The sequence below is a fragment of the Tiliqua scincoides genome, chromosome 1 (genome assembly GCF_035046505.1).
Source record: "Tiliqua scincoides isolate rTilSci1 chromosome 1, rTilSci1.hap2, whole genome shotgun sequence".
Classification (NCBI taxonomy): Eukaryota; Metazoa; Chordata; class Lepidosauria; order Squamata; family Scincidae; genus Tiliqua; species Tiliqua scincoides.
The window spans coordinates 106,770,779-106,789,306 of record NC_089821.1 but is presented as its reverse complement, the minus strand read 5'-3'; the positions used below and the strand labels follow the sequence as shown (position 1 = coordinate 106,789,306).

At 40.0% G+C, this 18,528-nt stretch overlaps 1 protein-coding gene across 1 annotated transcript in view; it reads right to left on the bottom strand.

Annotated features, from left to right (window-relative positions):
- Nucleotides 1-18,528, bottom strand: part of MAP3K20 (mitogen-activated protein kinase kinase kinase 20) — a 129,109-nt gene that overhangs the window by 65,614 nt on the left and 44,967 nt on the right. Inside the window, exons 6-9 of the mRNA XM_066612242.1 lie at nucleotides 15,629-15,657; nucleotides 15,392-15,529; nucleotides 8,949-9,035; nucleotides 3,776-3,850 (exon numbers count right to left, since the gene is read on the bottom strand). Coding sequence (XP_066468339.1) covers nucleotides 3,776-3,850; nucleotides 8,949-9,035; nucleotides 15,392-15,529; nucleotides 15,629-15,657 — 329 coding nt within the window. The remainder of the gene's footprint in view (nucleotides 1-3,775; nucleotides 3,851-8,948; nucleotides 9,036-15,391; nucleotides 15,530-15,628; nucleotides 15,658-18,528) is intronic.

Here is an 18,528-nt window from a genome sequence, read left to right as displayed (position 1 = left end):
TTCACACCACAGCTATTTCCCCCAACTGTTCCAGTAAAACCCACACTTTAGAATCTAGCAAACAGTTCACTGCTAATTGGCTTAAGAGAAAGAGCATAGCTTGGCTGCAGGTTGCAGGTGTACATGTGAAACTATATTATTTCAATCTGTTGATACAATTTCATAATTGATTCTTAATGTAGAGTCCTAATGACTTTCTTCAGTAGCTCATGTTTTCCTGCAGTTCCCACATGGGTAACAAGTGGCTACAACCTCAAAGTAATGAATACGAATGAGGGCATAAGGGAAAGTCTGAATTCCTGTACACCCCTGCAAAGCATTTGGTGATTCAAAATACAGCAATCGCAACCAGTTTTAAAGAGTTTGTACTTACACTGGTGAATACTCTCTCTCTCTCTCTCTCTCTCTCTCTCTCACACACACACACACACACACACACACACACACAGCATCAAAAAAGGCATCCTATCCTGAATTAAATTTCTACCATGGTTAAAAACCCACCAACCAGTTACTATATTGCCAACAGTGCCAAAGGCTTGTTCCCACCAATAGAAAATTAAAGTATGTGCTATAGTAAGAAATATATAATGTACACACTGACACAGATGCTAACCAGAGAACTGCTGGACAGGATATTTGCAGAAGCAGCCCACTTGAAAACTCCTTAACAGGCTTGTATACAGACAATAAGATGCACCATAAAAGAGATTGATGCAAACATTGCTCTCCCTCTTTCAAATAGGTTATATTGACAGAGTGGTGGAAGATTAGGAGTGGTCGGAGTACATCAGACACCCATGCCAGTTTGAACCTCTCCTTAAAAAAAAAGAAAAGAAAAACAGAAATAGAGAGACTTGAATGCATACCCCACCACCAACGCTGCTGCTACCTCCTTGCCTGCCCTGCAGCTTGGGGAAGCACCCAGGAGGGCAGGAAGAGGGGGCTAGGACTAGGTACAGGGATCCAGAGCCTCACCACCACCACCTTCCTCCAGGTATGTTGCCACTTGCTCCTGCCTGCCCTGTTGAAACAAAAAGATGGGTGGAGCATGCAGGGAGTGCTCCCAGGGCAAGGTGGAGCAAGCGGAGGTAGGAGGAGGCAGCAACAGACTTGAAGTTATGTGGAAAGTTTCTGGAGGCTCTGCCCCCTTCTTATTCTTGTCCACCTGGCCTTCTTGCTGGGCAGGCCAAAAGGAAAAGGTGGAGCTAAGTGATCTTATTCCAATAGTTCACAAAAGTGAACAAAAGGAACAGTGTGCTGCATCTTTTCACAGCTCCACTGCTGCAGCTGCTCACAGCAGCAGCACTAGAGAAACAGGTGGGCTGCTGCACCCCAATCCTCTTCTTAGCTTCTTCTCAGTGGGGAAGAAGTGCCTATCAAAGGGCTTTACTTTCAAGATGACTGAGGTGGCATATATGAGGAACCATTTTTCTTCTGTTACAAGAAGTGTGGATTTGGTTGGGAATAAATCTAGCATACGAATGAGTATTTGGGAACATGTTTCAATTGCTGAAAGTTGGGGTCTGCTATTTTAAAAAGTCTGCATTTAAAAAGTAACAGCAGGATAGCAAATAAACCACTTTGGGGCAGCATCAGAGGCCTTTTGACATTCATGGTGAGAAGTGAAGTTCAGTGCATAAGCCATTAAGGAAAAGGAGAGAAACTTTTTGGGTCCCTTTTTGGGAGAAGGGCGGGATAAAAATAAAGTTTTATTATTTTATTATTATTGTTTTAAGTTCCAGCTTCCAGGCTGCATCCCAAACAGAGAAGTAAAATTTCTGTGACCTCTTTAAACAGTGCTACAATTCTTAATTCCAGGTTGGATTGGAAAGGCATCAGTTTTAACAAGATAAGAAAGCTCTCATTCCTTTAAGAGCATCTGGAGGTGAACAGCCTAATCCTAACTGGACTGCCCACACCGCAATGCAGTGGCACTGAAACAGCTACCTCTGTATCCTGCATGGGCAGAAAGGCAGCTGGAGGTCTCCTCAAAGTAAAGGAACATGTATTCCCTTACCCCATATCAAGCACTACAGCCACTATGGGTCTACTCAGATCTACACCAATGAAATTGCTTATGCAGAACCCAATAGTGCCAATACTGTAAGTGATTGGATGCTCCAATGGCGCACACACACATGCCAGCCATTCATGCAGGCAACCTTGTTCCACGTACCATCACTGCAGATGTAGTGCCAACAGCCTGGGCCTTCCATTGATGGAAGGCAAGTTCTGTCAGTAGAAGGTCCAGATAGGACCAGCCATTATACAAACTCACCTGGGATTAAATTCCATTGAACTCCTTTTGGAGTTCAATTACTCTGTTTTGGAGTTTTGGATTACTTCTGAGTAGACATGCCTACGACTGCCCTATTGATTTAATTCCTATCACTTCAATGGATTTCTTCACTGCTTGTATTGTGTGTGGCCAGAATCTAACTATTTACTCACAGAGTATTTCATGATTTCTCATAGAAACAGTGGCTATTTGACACAGAATTATCTCATACTATGACCAAGACCTGACGAAAAAAGACCAGAAGAAATCTAAATCACCTAAAATATGTTTTGCTTTGGGGTATAATGCCACCACTTAGGCCAGAAGAATGGACAGAGATTCAGTGGCATGGCCTTTCTCCGGGATGGCTTCTGGTAAAGTTTTTGAGCTGAAAAGTTTCTTAGAACAATAACAACTTCTCCCTGCCATGTCAAGCAAACATCACTTCAGTTCCAATTTTTTAAAGTACCTCAGGAATATAAAATAATACCAGAAATGCCTACAGAAAACAGGATATAATGCCATGTCTTCTTGATGCAGAACAGAAAAGGGGAAATAAGACAGCCTGTGGTGTAAGGAAATACAGCAGGGAGATGCATCTCATGTTTGCTCCAAGGCTCATGAACCCTCTCAATTGTTCTGCCACCAAGCAACAAGTCAAAGTTGCTCTGTGTATTCAAGCATTAAAATGTGAAACAACACAGATCTTCCACATATTTCAATAGGGATGAAATTTTCTTCCCTTCTACTGACTTGAGTTCAAGAATGCTGCATCAAACTATCATTGAAGGGAAACAAAATGCCTGTTCACATTTGGTCACAATGCTGAAACTGGTTTGATTTTCCTCCAACTCTAAGGAAGGACACATCTCTTGTCCTAGTCTATCTCAGTATGACCCAACGATCAACTAAGCATGCTAAAAATGTGTGGAATCTGAAAAGCCAACACTCAGTTTGCCTTGGCTGAACTAACGTTCCTCTGAGATATTCCCATCATTGATTCTGGACTCTTTAACTAGTTAAAGTACTTCTTCTTACATTTTGCATTCTTGTCTGGCCTGGTGTGAGGAGATAGTTATCACTGTGCTCATTATTTATGGTGAATGTTGTGCAATACTTCACTATGTAAATGTGTGCCATATGAGGAAATGGATACCATAACTGAGTCTTTATTACTATACTTCATACATTCTAAACTCATACCGTAAAAACTTCTGATTTGCACGTAAAGGGGCTTGCTGTCAAAGATAAATTGTGTCAGTTCTTTCACATCTAATCTCTTATCCAAATAATTCAGTAAAAAAAGAACTACTGGCTTCCCTAAACATGTGATGTGAAATGAGCGATATGCTTTCAACCATATTAAATGCAATTTTCCTATTTAAGAGCTCATATTTAAAGTCTCCAATTTGCAGTGGCAAATTTTTAGTACAGTAGAATCAGAATACACAGTGAATAATAGTAAATGTAATACTACATCTGCAAAATAAATACCTTTGGATCTGCTTCCCAACACTGGTGCATCAGTTCTGCAAAGCTTCCAGGACAGCTGCTTGGAATGGTCAATCTCTATGATAAAAGCAAAACATCAGTCAGACAATCAAAAGATCAAAATGAACAGCAGGAAATCAAGCCCACTGCCCCGTGCGGGACTAGGAGTTTTCAGATAGCAACAGTCTGTAACAGACCTAGAAACAAGACTTCAGTTTACCACAGAGTGTAGGAACGCACAAGTAACACCACACTAAAAATGCCAGCAGACTGGGTGGCACATCTATTAGGCAAGGTGATGTGGGTGGCATTAGTGGCATATTGCAAGGGTGGTGGATTCAGGGTGCTGTGGATGTGAGCCACACTGATCCACTTTTTGCCCTCTAAAAGCCAGTAGAAAGGGAAAAATGCCCAAGATCTTAACCAGTAAAATCCCTGTATGACTCCATAACTAATATACTAGAATAAAAATAGCCTTTCTAAAAATATCCACTTCTGCATGGAAACCTCACTCTTCAAAACTGTTCTAGTGATACGATTCTAGAATTTTACACAGTGAATGTTTAAAACCATTATTTTAATTTCCAACCAGATATTACACCCACAGTGCACCTCTACACAACTCCACCAAAAATATTCTGGAAATGTGTTTTCTCAAGTTGTTAAGAAAAATGTCTACATTTCTTCAGCTTATTGAGATGATCTTTATTTCCCTTGTTCTAGTTTGAATTAATTCTATCAGACACATATGTTCAAAAATTCAGTATGAGCTTTTTGAATGTGTGCTCATATTTTCTGTTCAAATGAACTACTGGAATTCAATTGTGCTGTGGTTATGTGATCTGCTTTGCACATGATGAAGTCATTAAAAGTTTAAATGCATGCATTAATCATTGTCCCACATTAACCCTGAAGTCTACCTTCCTAATGGATAATCAATGAGTATGTTCTTGAATCCATTCTATCCAAACTTTTATTCAGACTGGCAGCAAGAAATAAGTACAGAAGGATAAAGTGAAATGATCTGGGAATCTCTACTGCATTATGGGGAGTTCATAGGCAGTGGATGGATGGTACCTCTACAGAGATTTAAAGGCAGTATTGTTGAACTGATTCAAGATACTCACATTTCTTGCCTGTAACCTACTATTGTCTCTAATCAAATCAGTTTGGCCAATATTCTATATCCTAGAATTGCTAAACTACTACCACAGAAGCATCATCAGTACTGCTACAAGAGAAGTTTGTGCATTCTGGCATGACTGTTGTAGGATGCTACTGGAGAGTGCCCATAATGAGTCACATACATACCCACGCCTTACTAGAAGTACATTTGGAACAGTTTTTAAAGTCATGGTTAAGTGCCAATATTTCTATCAGAAGTGAAACTGAAAGAGGCCTGAAGCTCCTTGTGCTTGAGTCAATCTCACGCTTCACTGATTTGAGGACTAGTAGTTCTTCGCTAAAAAAAAAAATCAGGGCAAATACACCGAGGCTCACTTTCACCCCTTACATATGGTTATCAAGTTGTTGATGCTGGATAGTGCCATGGGAGAAGCAAGAATGAAGTCACTCCTGTTCCTTCAAAGGTATAACTGTACACAATAGCATGGCAGCTAATCTTAAATGAGACACATTAACCAATATGAAAGCCAGCACATTACACTTACTGGCAGATTGTCAAAGATAACATTCATACAAGAAGTTTCATGGATCAGCATTTGAACACATAAACTGTTAAAATACTCAGGGGTGGATGAAAAGTCTCATAGTACACAAATAATGACATTAGATTGAAAAACTTACTCCCAGCCAACAGTTGTAGATAAACAATAACCAAGTGACAGGAAACTAAATATGGTGCTGAAAACAATTTTGGCCACAAGCACAAAAAACTGTTATTTGCATTTCATGCTCTTAAACTCTTGCATTTCATGCTCTTAAAGTATGTCCTACATCTATGAAACTTTTAGTAATGCAATTAACTGACTTCCAGGAACAAAATGAGCTAGTCATTTGCTAGGGACAACTGCAGAAAGATTCTGTAGATTCACAGATGGACTTCATTATAGAAAACAAATTCAAAATTCTATGTTCTTATCTACTCAACTTGCTGCTTCAAGTTGGGTCAACAAGCACTGCTCCTTTCAAAAGGCTCACAAAGTAAGTGAAACAAAATGGATCACTATAACATTGTAATGGAATCTGCAAAGCTTTATGAACTGCTGTGTGCCAAAACAAAAATGCAATATAAACTTACACAGTAAAAAATGCCGGAAGAGAAAGGACACCAGGCAGCAAAAAAATATGTATACTGTAAGTGCATAATCAGTTATGCTATTGTTAAAATAATGAGTAGTATAAATGTGAAAAAAAAACTTCTGCACAAGAAGTATATTCAAAAAGTCTATCTGGCATAAACAAAGTGGCACTGACACTTGATACTCAGGCAAGTCATTTGCCTAAAAATACACCTGATAGTCTAGCAATGGCATTTGTCTGTAACCCTCACTGTTCCAGGAGATGGAAAATTAGTTACTAAAAGACACGTAATCATCACTTACATCTGTCTTACTTGAGTAGAATGTTATTTGTCGGTAATATATAGGTAGCAGGGCCCAAGAGTGTCATACTCTAATAAAAGTGACATTTCTCAGTAGTAATTTGATGTTAGATAATGACATCTCTAATATGAACTTTCATACTTAGGATTCTGTTTTGAAGTTTTAAAACATGCAAGCGCAAAAAAAATTTAGTCAAATACCTATACAAGTCCTTTAAATCACTGAGATTTCATTTAAGAGCTAATATGGTGTAATGGATAGCACACTGGACTTGGATTCTACAAATGTGGGTTCAAATCCCCAGACATGAACTTGGCCTTGATCAAGTTTCTATTTCTCAGCCTGACAAACATGACATAACTGATGTGATGTTAAAAAGTGCACTGTCCAGGGCACCCTTGAGAAACGATAGGGTGCAAATTCTTCTGGCTTTTTTTGTAGTGAGGTTAAACGCCCACTATCCTATAGGCTACGTATTCACTATGTTTTATGAGTGCCTGACACAAAATAGAAGCTTTATTGTTCTCTCATGGTAGTGTAAATGCAAAGCAATACATACAGTCTGCAGAGTTACAACTGGCAGGAACTTTGGCCTTAGTTACTTCAAGCCATACAACCATTTAGTTCCTAATTTTTTTCTATTAGAAAATAAAAGAACATGCAGGTATTCCACAACTTTTATATTGGACTATGATCTTCAATCAGTTTAATTTTTTTTTCCAAAAAACCTCACCTGTGCCATTATTACTTCCTGTGCTCACTGATCTATCAAAAAACATGGGCACCAAAACTTTTGCAAAGTTATTGTTTGGACAAAAAGAAAAAATTATTTAGACACTTCTAAAGCATTGTATTATTTTTTTCTTGCATTTCCAGTTTCTGCTGAGGAGAAATTGGCACACTTCTGGTTCCATTAAAATGCATTTCAGTGCTTTGATTTTTAAATATAAATAACCCAACATTGTGGTCTTATGTTTCTACTTCTACGCAAAATTTGCCTAAGGGAACAATCCTAACCAACTTTCCAGCACTGAGATTAGGACAATGCATTTCTGAGGTTAGGGAACAAACAGAAGACCTCTGGGACTGCCACCCAACTGCAGGATGCAGCACATGCCCCATTGGCACAGCTGTGTCAATGCAGGAAAGTTGGTTAGGATTTGGTCCTAAATAATTCAGCTAAAGTTAAGGGCTTCAAAGTCCTATATAGTTCATTGGGTGTAACTTGGACTCAATTAGCATTTAACGTGAACAGTTTTGGCTGGATCATGCCCATATTAACTACATTAATGATCTAAACGGCAGAAGCTGTACACCACAAATGTATATCAGAATCATGCATTCAATATACGCTATCACAGCATTTGCACATACGGGTAGAGTTTCTTCCTTGCACCCAGGAAATCAAACCTTCAACAGAATCAAGAGTGTTTCCATTCCTCATGCTTAAACATGGAGCAGACACCCATTACAACTTCTTGTGCTAAAATATTATCTCAAAAGAAGTCACAAGTATAAAGTAATTCTGAGTGAAGGAAAAATTTCCAACTAGGTTGGATATTCCATATAGACAGACTCACAGACAGTGCATTCAATCTAATAATCAAATAAAACTTTTAAAAGATAGAATTGTATATATGCATTAATTCTCTCCCTTCCCGATAATAATTTAAGTTTAATTCCTGAGAGCTCTAAAGTACTTTGCCAGCTATATAAAAGAATAAAGAACCTGTACTGTAGAAATTACCGTAGTTGCTTTTATAATGGTACCCAACCTTCCAGCCTGCCTAGACAGAGAAGGATTTCCATACTCTGCCTCCATGCGGTACAGCCACAACTTTAATTTTTTTTTAATGTACTTCCTGTCTTTGATATCAAGGAACCATGCGTTCAAATATACGCTCACATGTTCAACTACCTGAAAGCCTCAATTTGTAGGAAGAAGAAGAAAAGCAAGGCTGGGGACACGGTACAAAGGGTGTTTACTCCACTGAAGTTCTTTTGAAATGGAAAGACACTGCATGAAGAAGCTTGCAACTATGGCACAGCCTTACCAGTACCAGTGAGGAGCTCATCTTCAATGTAGTGGAGAACGTAGGTGGCAAAACTGTAATTTCCCTCTTTTTTAAACTATTTTTTCTTCTTTTATTTTTGAAATCCTCATCTAAGTGGCAGTTTCTTGTACTATAGTGACTCCTGCTGGGAGAGTTAAGTTGAAGTAGCTGAAGGTCTCTTACAGATATATCAACTCCCGGCCAGTATAAAGATGTCCTAAACGCAGGAGATGGAGTTAAACTGTTCCCCTACCTTGGACGCAATGGCTTCTTTCATCACTAAGAACAAACCCCTAGGTTTCACAATTGAGACTGAGAAACTAGTACAGTACTTGTACAATTTTTGATCTACAGCATCACGACGTGAAGCTGCAACAATTAGATGTAAAGGGTCCATTCATGAGGAATAACATCACTTTGACCCTTTGTGTTAGCTCCTACTGCTAATCTTTCCATACGCGTGAACTTACTTTCAATTTGAAGAAGATGAAAAAGTCTTTTGCAAAACCCAATACTGTTTTCTGATCTATGTACCTGAATGTAGAAACGTAGTCTTACCTCGTTTTTTTCTACGACAAGCCAAGCTACTTGTAATCCTTCCAAGCCTTTAAAGGGGACCTCCCTTGTTAGCATCTCCCAGAGAACCTGGAACAAAAAAAAGAAAGAATTTTTATTTCTGTACTTTGTATTTTAAATACATTATTAAACCTTGATACAGCACTATCTGTATCCAATTACCAGGCAACCAGAGCCCACTTGCAGGAACCTGGATACATGTTTGTGTGCAAGATCCTCACACTAAATTAATTTTGGAATATTCCTCCCTTTTCTTTTATAATAAACCCTGATTTAATAGTTCTTTAAAAGTGTGGGGCTGGATTTTGTTAATATACAAAAATACAACCTTCATCCTTTGCTCCTCAGTTGTTCAAGTATGATGGTTGAAACTTGCCAAGTAATAGTTTTCTTCTCTTCAAACCACACTAGAAGATATTGGTGCAAAATAGCTAACTTATATAATCTGTTGTACAAAAAATGTTTTTAGGATCTAACCGTGAATCTTAAAGGTCTGTTACTTCCTGAGTTAGTTTGGAAGAAAAGTAGTTACTTCATAATGTGGCATGCTTTGTAAATAGCATAAAAATGCTTCCATCTTCTAAAATGTTTCTATATTAATCCAAATGATAAAACACAAAGAATTTATATATTTCTATTTAACTGTTTAATATCCATATTTTATCTCTAGCTATGGAGAATAGCAACAGTTTATACACCGTACATTTTTAATAGAATGACTCCAACTCATTCACTTAATGGTACTGTAGGAACTCAAGTAAGTTTCACTGAGATGGTGCTCATCATTATACCAAAAGCTATTACAGTCTATCACACATAAAAGGCCAGAAAACTTTGTTTTCTAGCCAAAGAATGTTGCAGAGTTCAACCAAGTAATATTCTTAATTGACTACTTCTCTTCATATTTCTCTAGGCAGCCGTTCCACCTTTCTGATAGTATGATGATATGTACTGTTTAGCGAAGCTCCAATAAAAAGCCTATTGATCCTTCTTTTAAGCTCAGTGTTGAATTCCAAGATTCATTAGTCTCTGTAAGTCCTTGCCATTCCGCCACCTGGGCAAGCATTCAGGTTTATTTGGGCTATGTAACTTTTTTGGTTTCTTGCCAATTTTGAAAGTAATCAGTAGAAAATGCAAACATATTGCCAGATACTGTTCATGAGTGGGGGAAAAAACCATTGAAGCTTAGTTGGGCTATCAGTCAAAGAAAAAATCAACACAGTTGTTGAATAATTATGTTGCAGTTCTGGTTAGGAAAGTTAAAATGGTAAAAATCACCATGAAAACATGTTAAGGGGACACAAGCAATCTTGAGAAAAAGATCAGATGTAGATAACCGATTGTTCAGGTCTGGAGTACAGCAGACTGGAACAAAATAGATGTCATTCTGTTATTCTAATTAACCCAGGATCCGATTGGCCACAACCATGTGGACAATTTCACAGAAATCAAAAAACCTAATTCTTACCATTCCCATGCCAAGAATTCCAAAGCAACTATGAACTGAAAATGTCAAGATAAGTTCCCAACATGCAGTAGAGATATTTGGGGGGGGGGGGGTTATTAAATTAAGCACCTTAGCCCACCAAAATCTGGAGTAGAAAACTCTAATCACTGCTATCGTGGTTGCCAATACCTCAGGCTGGTATGAATTGGTTTGACTTGGTTCTCTAGCTTGTCTTTTCACCTCTGCCTTTGTCCCATTTTCCCTATCATAAAAAAGGATTTTCCACCCTGCTTTGGAATACAAGTGTGTATAGAGTTATTTTGTTATATTTTCTCTGTTCTCTGTGCAACTAAGCACATAAAAATATGCATATGCAATTGTATTACCTCTGGTACAGCAACTCTAACAATGACTACTGTGACAACAATGAAAGTGTCAAATAAGAAAGGGAAGAAAGTTATATCCACAAAGCTAGAGAAAAGCCCTTGCTGCAAAGGATAACTCACTTTGGGCTCAATCCTGTCCAATTTTCCAGTACTGATGCAGCTGTGCCAATAGGGCATTCACTGCATCCTGTGGACAGGAGTCAGTCACAGAGGCCTCCTTAAGGTACGGGAACATTTGTTCCCTTACCTTGTGGTTGCACTGGTGCTGGAAAATTGGATAGGATTGGGCCCTTTGTCCATTATTGTAATGTTTGCTTCTAATTCAGTGTTACTGTTTTAAAAAAAGGGGACTCGTGGTGATTCTAGCCCACCAAAAACACAGAAGTGCACTGCTGTGTATACAGCCTCACAGTTTAAGCCTAAGCATACGTACTCATAAGTAAGCCCATTGTGTTTAATGGGATTTACTCCCAGGAAAGCATTGTAGGATTGCAGCCTCAGTGTTACAGGTCTATAAATCTAGTGAGCAAAACTCATAAAACTCAGTGGCCAAAACCAAAGCCTGAAGTGCAAAGGAGACTCCAATAGTAGTACCAGCCATGGCATCTGGGGCTTCTCAAGTACATGGGGCTCTTTTTTCCTACTTTCCAGTGAGGAAATCTTACTGCTTCACTGGTTCAGTTACTGACTGTAGTCAGCAATGAAACATGGGTGTTTTTTTTTTTCATAGTTCAACAACTATCTTATGACAAGGATTAAAATAAACACATCTCTCATTCACACTATAAATAGGTTCTCATGCCCAAGGCAACATATGCTCAGTGCTGTTGCTTGGTGCAGTGGTGTGCCTTCACAGGCTCCACATTTCCAAAATTACATTTATTATATAAACCTCCTGCAATTAAATACATTTGCAAAAGCTTTGGTAAAAGGAATACTATTGTACGTTTATGATTTCAAAGGTCTGTGGACAGTTATCATTCTGCCATACATACTTTCATATCAGGTAAAAAAGTGCATACCATTTTTTGCTTAATACAGAAGAATATGCGACTTGGGAGAACAATTTGTTAGGTGCTGACACACAGCGTTGTTTGGAATAGAGACATTTTTAATGGCTTAGGAATCCTAAGATTCAAGTGAGTGTATGGAGTGTCTGCCAGTTATGAATTAAAACTCTGTAAGGCTGCAATCATATGCATATAAACCCTGCTGAACACAGAAGAACTTTCTTCCAAGTAAACATGTACAGGATTCTCTGCATGACCTTTATCCTAAATTCATTTACTTAGAAGTCTGCTTCATTCATATCACTGAAAACCACTTACAAATAAATGTGAGTGCAATAGTTTACTCAGAAGCAACTTCCACTGATTTCAATAAAACTTACTTGTAAAAAGTGTGTCTGGGATTTTCAGCCTTAAGTCTCCCCCTATCACAAAATTTACCAATGCTCAAAAAGATAAAAACAGGCAAATTGGTCAATCATAAGAGGAAGAAGCAATATATGTTATCCTCAATTTTCATGTAGCTTATTCAGGCAAAGAAAGTTCAGGTTGGACCTATGGGATGACAGCCATACATTGTACTGTGGTGGGAAAATGACTTTTCCCCCTAAATAAAAAACAAAGAACATCATAATAGTCCAATGAATACAATCCATTTTGACAAGGAAAATACAGGAAAAAGAAAAGCCATGAATTCTGTCAACAGAATGCAATTTCTCAACTTCTTACTAGTTTACATTTTAAAAGGATTCTGCTCTTTGTTATCAGAATTTGAGCTGCACTTCAGCTGATGAAAAGCAGATGTCTGTCTGGTACAAAAGCCACTTGTAAGTGCCCTAGATTGTGATACTAGGCTGTTCAAAACTTGTATTTATAGATGAGATTGTTTTAACCCTGGGACAAAAAAAACAGAGTCTTGGGGCTACCTCAAGACTTAAAAAAAAAAAATCATAGACCTTCAGGGTAAGTTTGCAACTCCAAGTATTCCCCAACCATGACAAGGTTTGAATGACCATGTGGTTGGTATTTCAGGATCTAACGTCTTAAATCTATTGAAAAAATTATGTGTGCATTGTTATAGCTTCAGGAGTTACACAAACTCCCCTCTGAAAGACAGGCAGCTGGCAGGCAGCTGTCCGGCGCGTGGGGCTGCTGCGGCACCGAAAATGGCTTCCGCGGTATTCTAAGCGCTATCTGGGCAGCAACAACAGCTCCTTGGGGGAAGGGGACTTAAGGGAAGTAGCTCCACAATGGGGCTACTCGATTCTACAGCAACCCTTGGGTCACCATAGAATCAAGAGCTTCCATGTCAGGTCAGCGGCCCGAAACGGAGGCTCAGGATTCGGTGGAGCTGTCCCACCTCCCTCCTGCCCCGCTTCCTCTCCCAACATGCCTCCTTCCTGCCCTCTCCCCACCCTCCACCCGCCTCGCCCCACGCCCCCACCTACCTGTTCACTGCCTGACAGTCCATGCGACCGCTAAGCAGTGAAGCACTTGTTATCAACTGGCGTTAGCCCAGTGCTGGCCAGTGCTGAGCTAGTGCTAGCACTCCACTGTTGCTAGGGTCTCACGGCACGTTTGCGACAGTGCATTCCAGCAATAAGCTAGTGCACACTGGTTAGGATTGGGCCCTAAGAAAACTTAAAAATATGCACATGAGGTGTTAGGGGTCAAAATGAACCCACAAAACGTTGCTTAATATCTTAGTTACTCTTTATATCTATAGATGTTTAAAGGGGAACTTGTTCCTTCCATACACAGTCAAGAAAATAGCATAGAAGATAATAATAATATTTTGTCTATGTTCAAAATAGACACATTTCTTATTATCACCACATATGATTCTAGGGATCAGTAGTACTTCTCAGATACACAAAACCCCTTATAAACCTGAATTTTTCCCAGATGAAACTTCCTTCACCACAAAACTGTTTTATGGTTCTCATAACTAACTGCAGAGTTCACATTGACGAATACTTTGTAATTTGACTTCTGAGATCCTGACTTTTTGCATCTGCAAATTTTTAAATAAATAAATAGATCACCCTCCAACCTTACCTCTGCAGATGGCCACCTCTGCAGCTGGCCAGTCTCAATGGCACCACTCAATCAAGGACCTTTTCCTTTGTTTACAGAAATATCCCTGCAAAATTTGTTGTTGTGCATCCAGTATCTTTGTAATTAGCCAGCCCAGAATAATACAAATGCAGATTCAACAACGTGGTGGAAAAGAATTCATCATAACATTTTAGGTCTTATAAATCTTTTCTACAACTAAAGATGTCCTAGTCACACAGTAAGGGCTAGCTGGTTTGCTTACTGCGGTTGGCTGTTTCTTTTTGCTTGTAACTAGCAACCTGGAAAGAATCCCCTGTTTATTCTGTGCCACCTCCGACTAGTAAACGAGAGAAGAAAAATGGGATGACCAAACAGTATTCCATGGAAGAAACTGTCATGGCATTATTGGAATAACCATCTGGATCTTATTGTTTCCATTAAATGACATGATATGTCATTTTATGTTTTAAACATAAGAAATTATTTGGGCCTTGCACTCAATTTTAAGTGCTATGTATAGTAGTCCCATGGCATCCGCAGGGATTCGGTTCTGGCCTCCCTCTACGTATACTAGAGACTCTTTGAAACATGTTTTAAAAAGTAAAAACCAGTAAGAGAATAGCCTTCCCTACCATAGTGCTGCAAAAATGTTCTATTTGCAGGGCAGTCTTCTGTGCTCCTGTAAGCCACTTCAGGGTTGAGCGACCCCCTCCCTTGGCCATGGTTCATCTTAGAATGCATCACACAAGACCTGACAAACATCCACAAGGTGGAACGTTTCTGGCAGAAGAGGTGCATCTACGGGACTGTGTGAACAGTACTTATCACCATACCATCGCTATAAGCAGAGAGAGTTGGGGAAGGGCCTCACGGTTCAATTTTTCATTTCAAGACCTCTCCCACTCTCCTACTGCACACAGAAGTAATGTTACAAAAAGGAGATTCCTATTTATTTTAAAACAGAAACTCCTTAACCTCAGACACTGAATCCATTCATACAGAAGTAAAGAGATGGGAAAAGATGGATGACATCCCAATTAGCGCTTCTGCTGTCAGGAGCTTCCTCTGCGAATGGAAGCTTCTTCTGTTAACAGAAGGAGCATTCCACTCATGGAAGAAGTTCATGTTCACAGAAGAAGCTTCTGTTTGCAAAAGGAGCTCCTGACAGCAGAAGGCCTAAACAGAATGCCACTTAATGTCCAAACAGGCTGCATGAGAGAGGCAGGCAGGTAGACAAAAGGAAAACTTGCATCACGTGGACCTTGTGAAAGAAAACAAAAAATGATGGAATTCACTTACACTGACACACAGAAGAGAGCTCTGAAGAAGAGTGTGTGTACCCACGTAAGACAGAGAAAATGTACTTTCTGTGTAGTATTTAGGACACAGCACATGCATCATTTTACCCAGAACACTACCTACGTAGTAAAGTTTAACTGACCCTAAGCTGTGCTTCAATGGATTTGTCAAATGTTTTGAACCTCAAGGCGCACACAAAAAATAAAAATAAAACACTAGGATACTCACCACACCATATGAATATGTGTCACATGTTTCTGATACTGGAAGACTCTGGATAACCTCTGGAGCCATCCAAGGAAAGGTACCAACTAAAGACATGTGCGTTGTATGGGAATGGAACCTTGAAGCACCAAAATCACAGATCTAGAAAAAGCAATAAATAGAAAATAAAATGACTGCTCACAATACACCAAATACAGGGCTAAAGCAAGAACCCTTTATGTATGATTGAAATGTTCCTACCTTTAATACTCCATCACCAGCTATAACCACTGCAAATAAAGAAACAAGTATTAAGAGAAAATGACATTACAGCTATGAACAAAACATTTATATTCCCTAAAGAAATCATCCCATCATGTTGATGGACATGTATATACAGGTAAGAACAGTTCGAATTCTTTCTCTGGCTGAAATGACTGACATGAAATTGAACTGATGCTGAACTGCCTCTGACTGAACTGGCTGTGACTACCCAGGAAAGAGATCCTGGGGTCATGGTGGGTAGATCACTGAAAATATCAGTTAGAAAGAAAATATCAGTTGGGCAATTGGAAAGAAAAATCAATGCTGGGAATTATTATGAAAGGAAATGAAAATAAAACTATCAGGTGGAGTATTATAATGCCATTATATAGTCACATTTGGAATTCTTACAGAGGATATCACAGAGCTGGAAAAGCTACAGAGAAGGGCAATCAACAACCAAATTATCAGGAAGTTGGAGAATCTACCCTAAAAGGAAAGGCTCTAGTTCAGAAAAAAGACAACTGGCAACCCTATGCAACCTTAAATGTAAGTCCTATTGTGCCAATTGCAGCCAAAGGCAAGATGGAGAATGATACCAGTTCATAAAATCACCAATGTTGAGAGACTGGATTAATGTTTTCTCACTCACTCATATTAAAACCTGGGGACACCCAATAACAGATTGATGATAGGTTCAGAATCTGAAACAATAGTATGTACCCAGAGCTTAACACCCACAGGATGTGGTGGCAGCCATTAGCATAGGGATAAAAGACACCTGATACAAAAAGGATAACAGAGCTTCCATATTTCTTTTTTCCAAAGAAAAATATAGCAGTCGTGGGGAGAGGGTGATCTGGATTACAGCACTGGGGGAAGGGTGGCTCCCAAACCCAGTGGCTCCCAAACTTTTTTGACTGGCAGCTCCCTGATCTACTGAGCCGTTTGCCGTGGCTCCCCATAGGGCTACAATCCTATACATTGTCTAGGGCGACAGGTTTTTCGAGAGGATTCCGCAGCTCCCCTGGTCGGTTTCCATGGCTACCCAGGGAGCCATGGCTCACAGTTTGAGAATCACTGGTTTAACCCTTTCACCCTGAGATACGGCCACAAGAAAATATGCCCTCCTCCCAACTGCTATTTGGTCCAAGAGGGAAGTTGTCACTGGTGCCAACAGCCAAAAAAAATCTGCTTATTGAGCAACAATACAGGGGTGCCCAAACCCTGGCCCTGGGGCCACTTGTGGCCCTTGAGGCCACCCAATGCAGCCCTCAGGGACACCCAATGCAGCCCTCAGGGACACCCAATGCAGCCTCTCGCCCTCTGGAGACTTGCTGGAGCCCGCACTGGCCCAACACAACTGTTCTCAGCATGAGGGCGATTGTTTGACCTCTCACATGAGCTGTGGGATGAAGTCTCCCCCCACTGCTTGCTGTTTCACGTCTGTGATGCAGTAGTGGCGGCAAAGGAAAGGCCAGCCTTACTTTGTGCAAGGCCTTTTATAGACCTTGAGCTATTGCAAGACCTTCCTTCGTTCATATAAGTTCATCTTTAATATATTCATTTATGTAAAAATATGTAAATTTATTCCAATCTTAAATGTAAATTAATTCTTTTTCCCCCGGCCCCCGACACAGTGTCAGAGAGATGATGTGGCCCTCCTGCCAAAAACTTTTGACACCCCTGAACTATACCATTGAAGAGTAGGTGCTGGGGATAAACAACAAAAAGGTTGGTGCCTTCATACTGTAATTTCACCCTGATAGGGTCCTTGCAGTGCTGTAACAATTTTTTGTTTGTACAGGTGAGCGTCGCTTAGCCACGTTTCGACCAGTGACAGACGTACGTGCGACGACCGCCACCAATCCCTGTTCACCCTCCCCAGCCTCTGAAGGTGAGGGAAGCATGGCTCCCATCACCTCTGGAGGCTTTCCTGAGCCTCGCAGAGGCAGCATGCATCCTCATGCTGCCTCTACAAGGTTCAGACTGGCTGTTTCAGGCAAAAACATATGACTTCCGGTTCCTGGGAAACCGGAAGTCACATGTTTTTGCCCGAAATGGGCATTCTGACCCTCGTAGAGGCAGCACGCATATGCTTGCTGCCTCTCCAAGGCTCAGAAAAGCCTCGCCTCCAGAGGTTTTGCATAACATCAAGCCTCATTTGGCAACGGAGGTACCAGTCTGCATCCTGTCACTAAGCGACGCATGACTGTAATACATAGTTCTGACACCGATGCTCTATTTGTATTGAATTCATGTCCATTGTTTTAGTTTTAAAGCCATGAATATTACCATTTTCATTGTTCATTGCTAAGCTAATGTTCATATTTATAATGTCAGATAAGTTTTTGAAACAAATTTTTAAAAATTATTCCAAAAATAAGAAAAAGAAAATTTCTGAAAGCTTCCTAGAGCAGTGTTCTTCACCCTGGGGGTCAGGATCCCAATGGGGCTGCAAAGTCTCAATTGTGGGGTCGCAGCAACTAGTGAGAACGAAAAATGTTGAGGACTACTGGACTGGACTACTACCACTGGACTAAATCCAAAAAATTGTTCTAAGCAATATATATTTGCCAAATACATTCTAAACATACTTGTCAATGTTTTCTTTTAATTACGTAAGCCAGAAGTTGTCAAACTATGGTCAGGACCCACCAGTGAGTGAGTCAAGAAATTAACAAGCTGACAGCTGAAAAGGAAAATGTATTGAACCCTATGGAAAGTGAAATCCCTATCGAAATCATGAACTGCGTGATTGCATTTACTCAAAAGTAGGTCACAGTGCCTTGCTCTTATCAAAGTATAGGCAAAGGGGAACACAAGGCCACCAGAATGGTCCCGATGAATGTGGAGCTCGACAAACAACCAGAGGGTGGCCACCCCCCATCATAGGT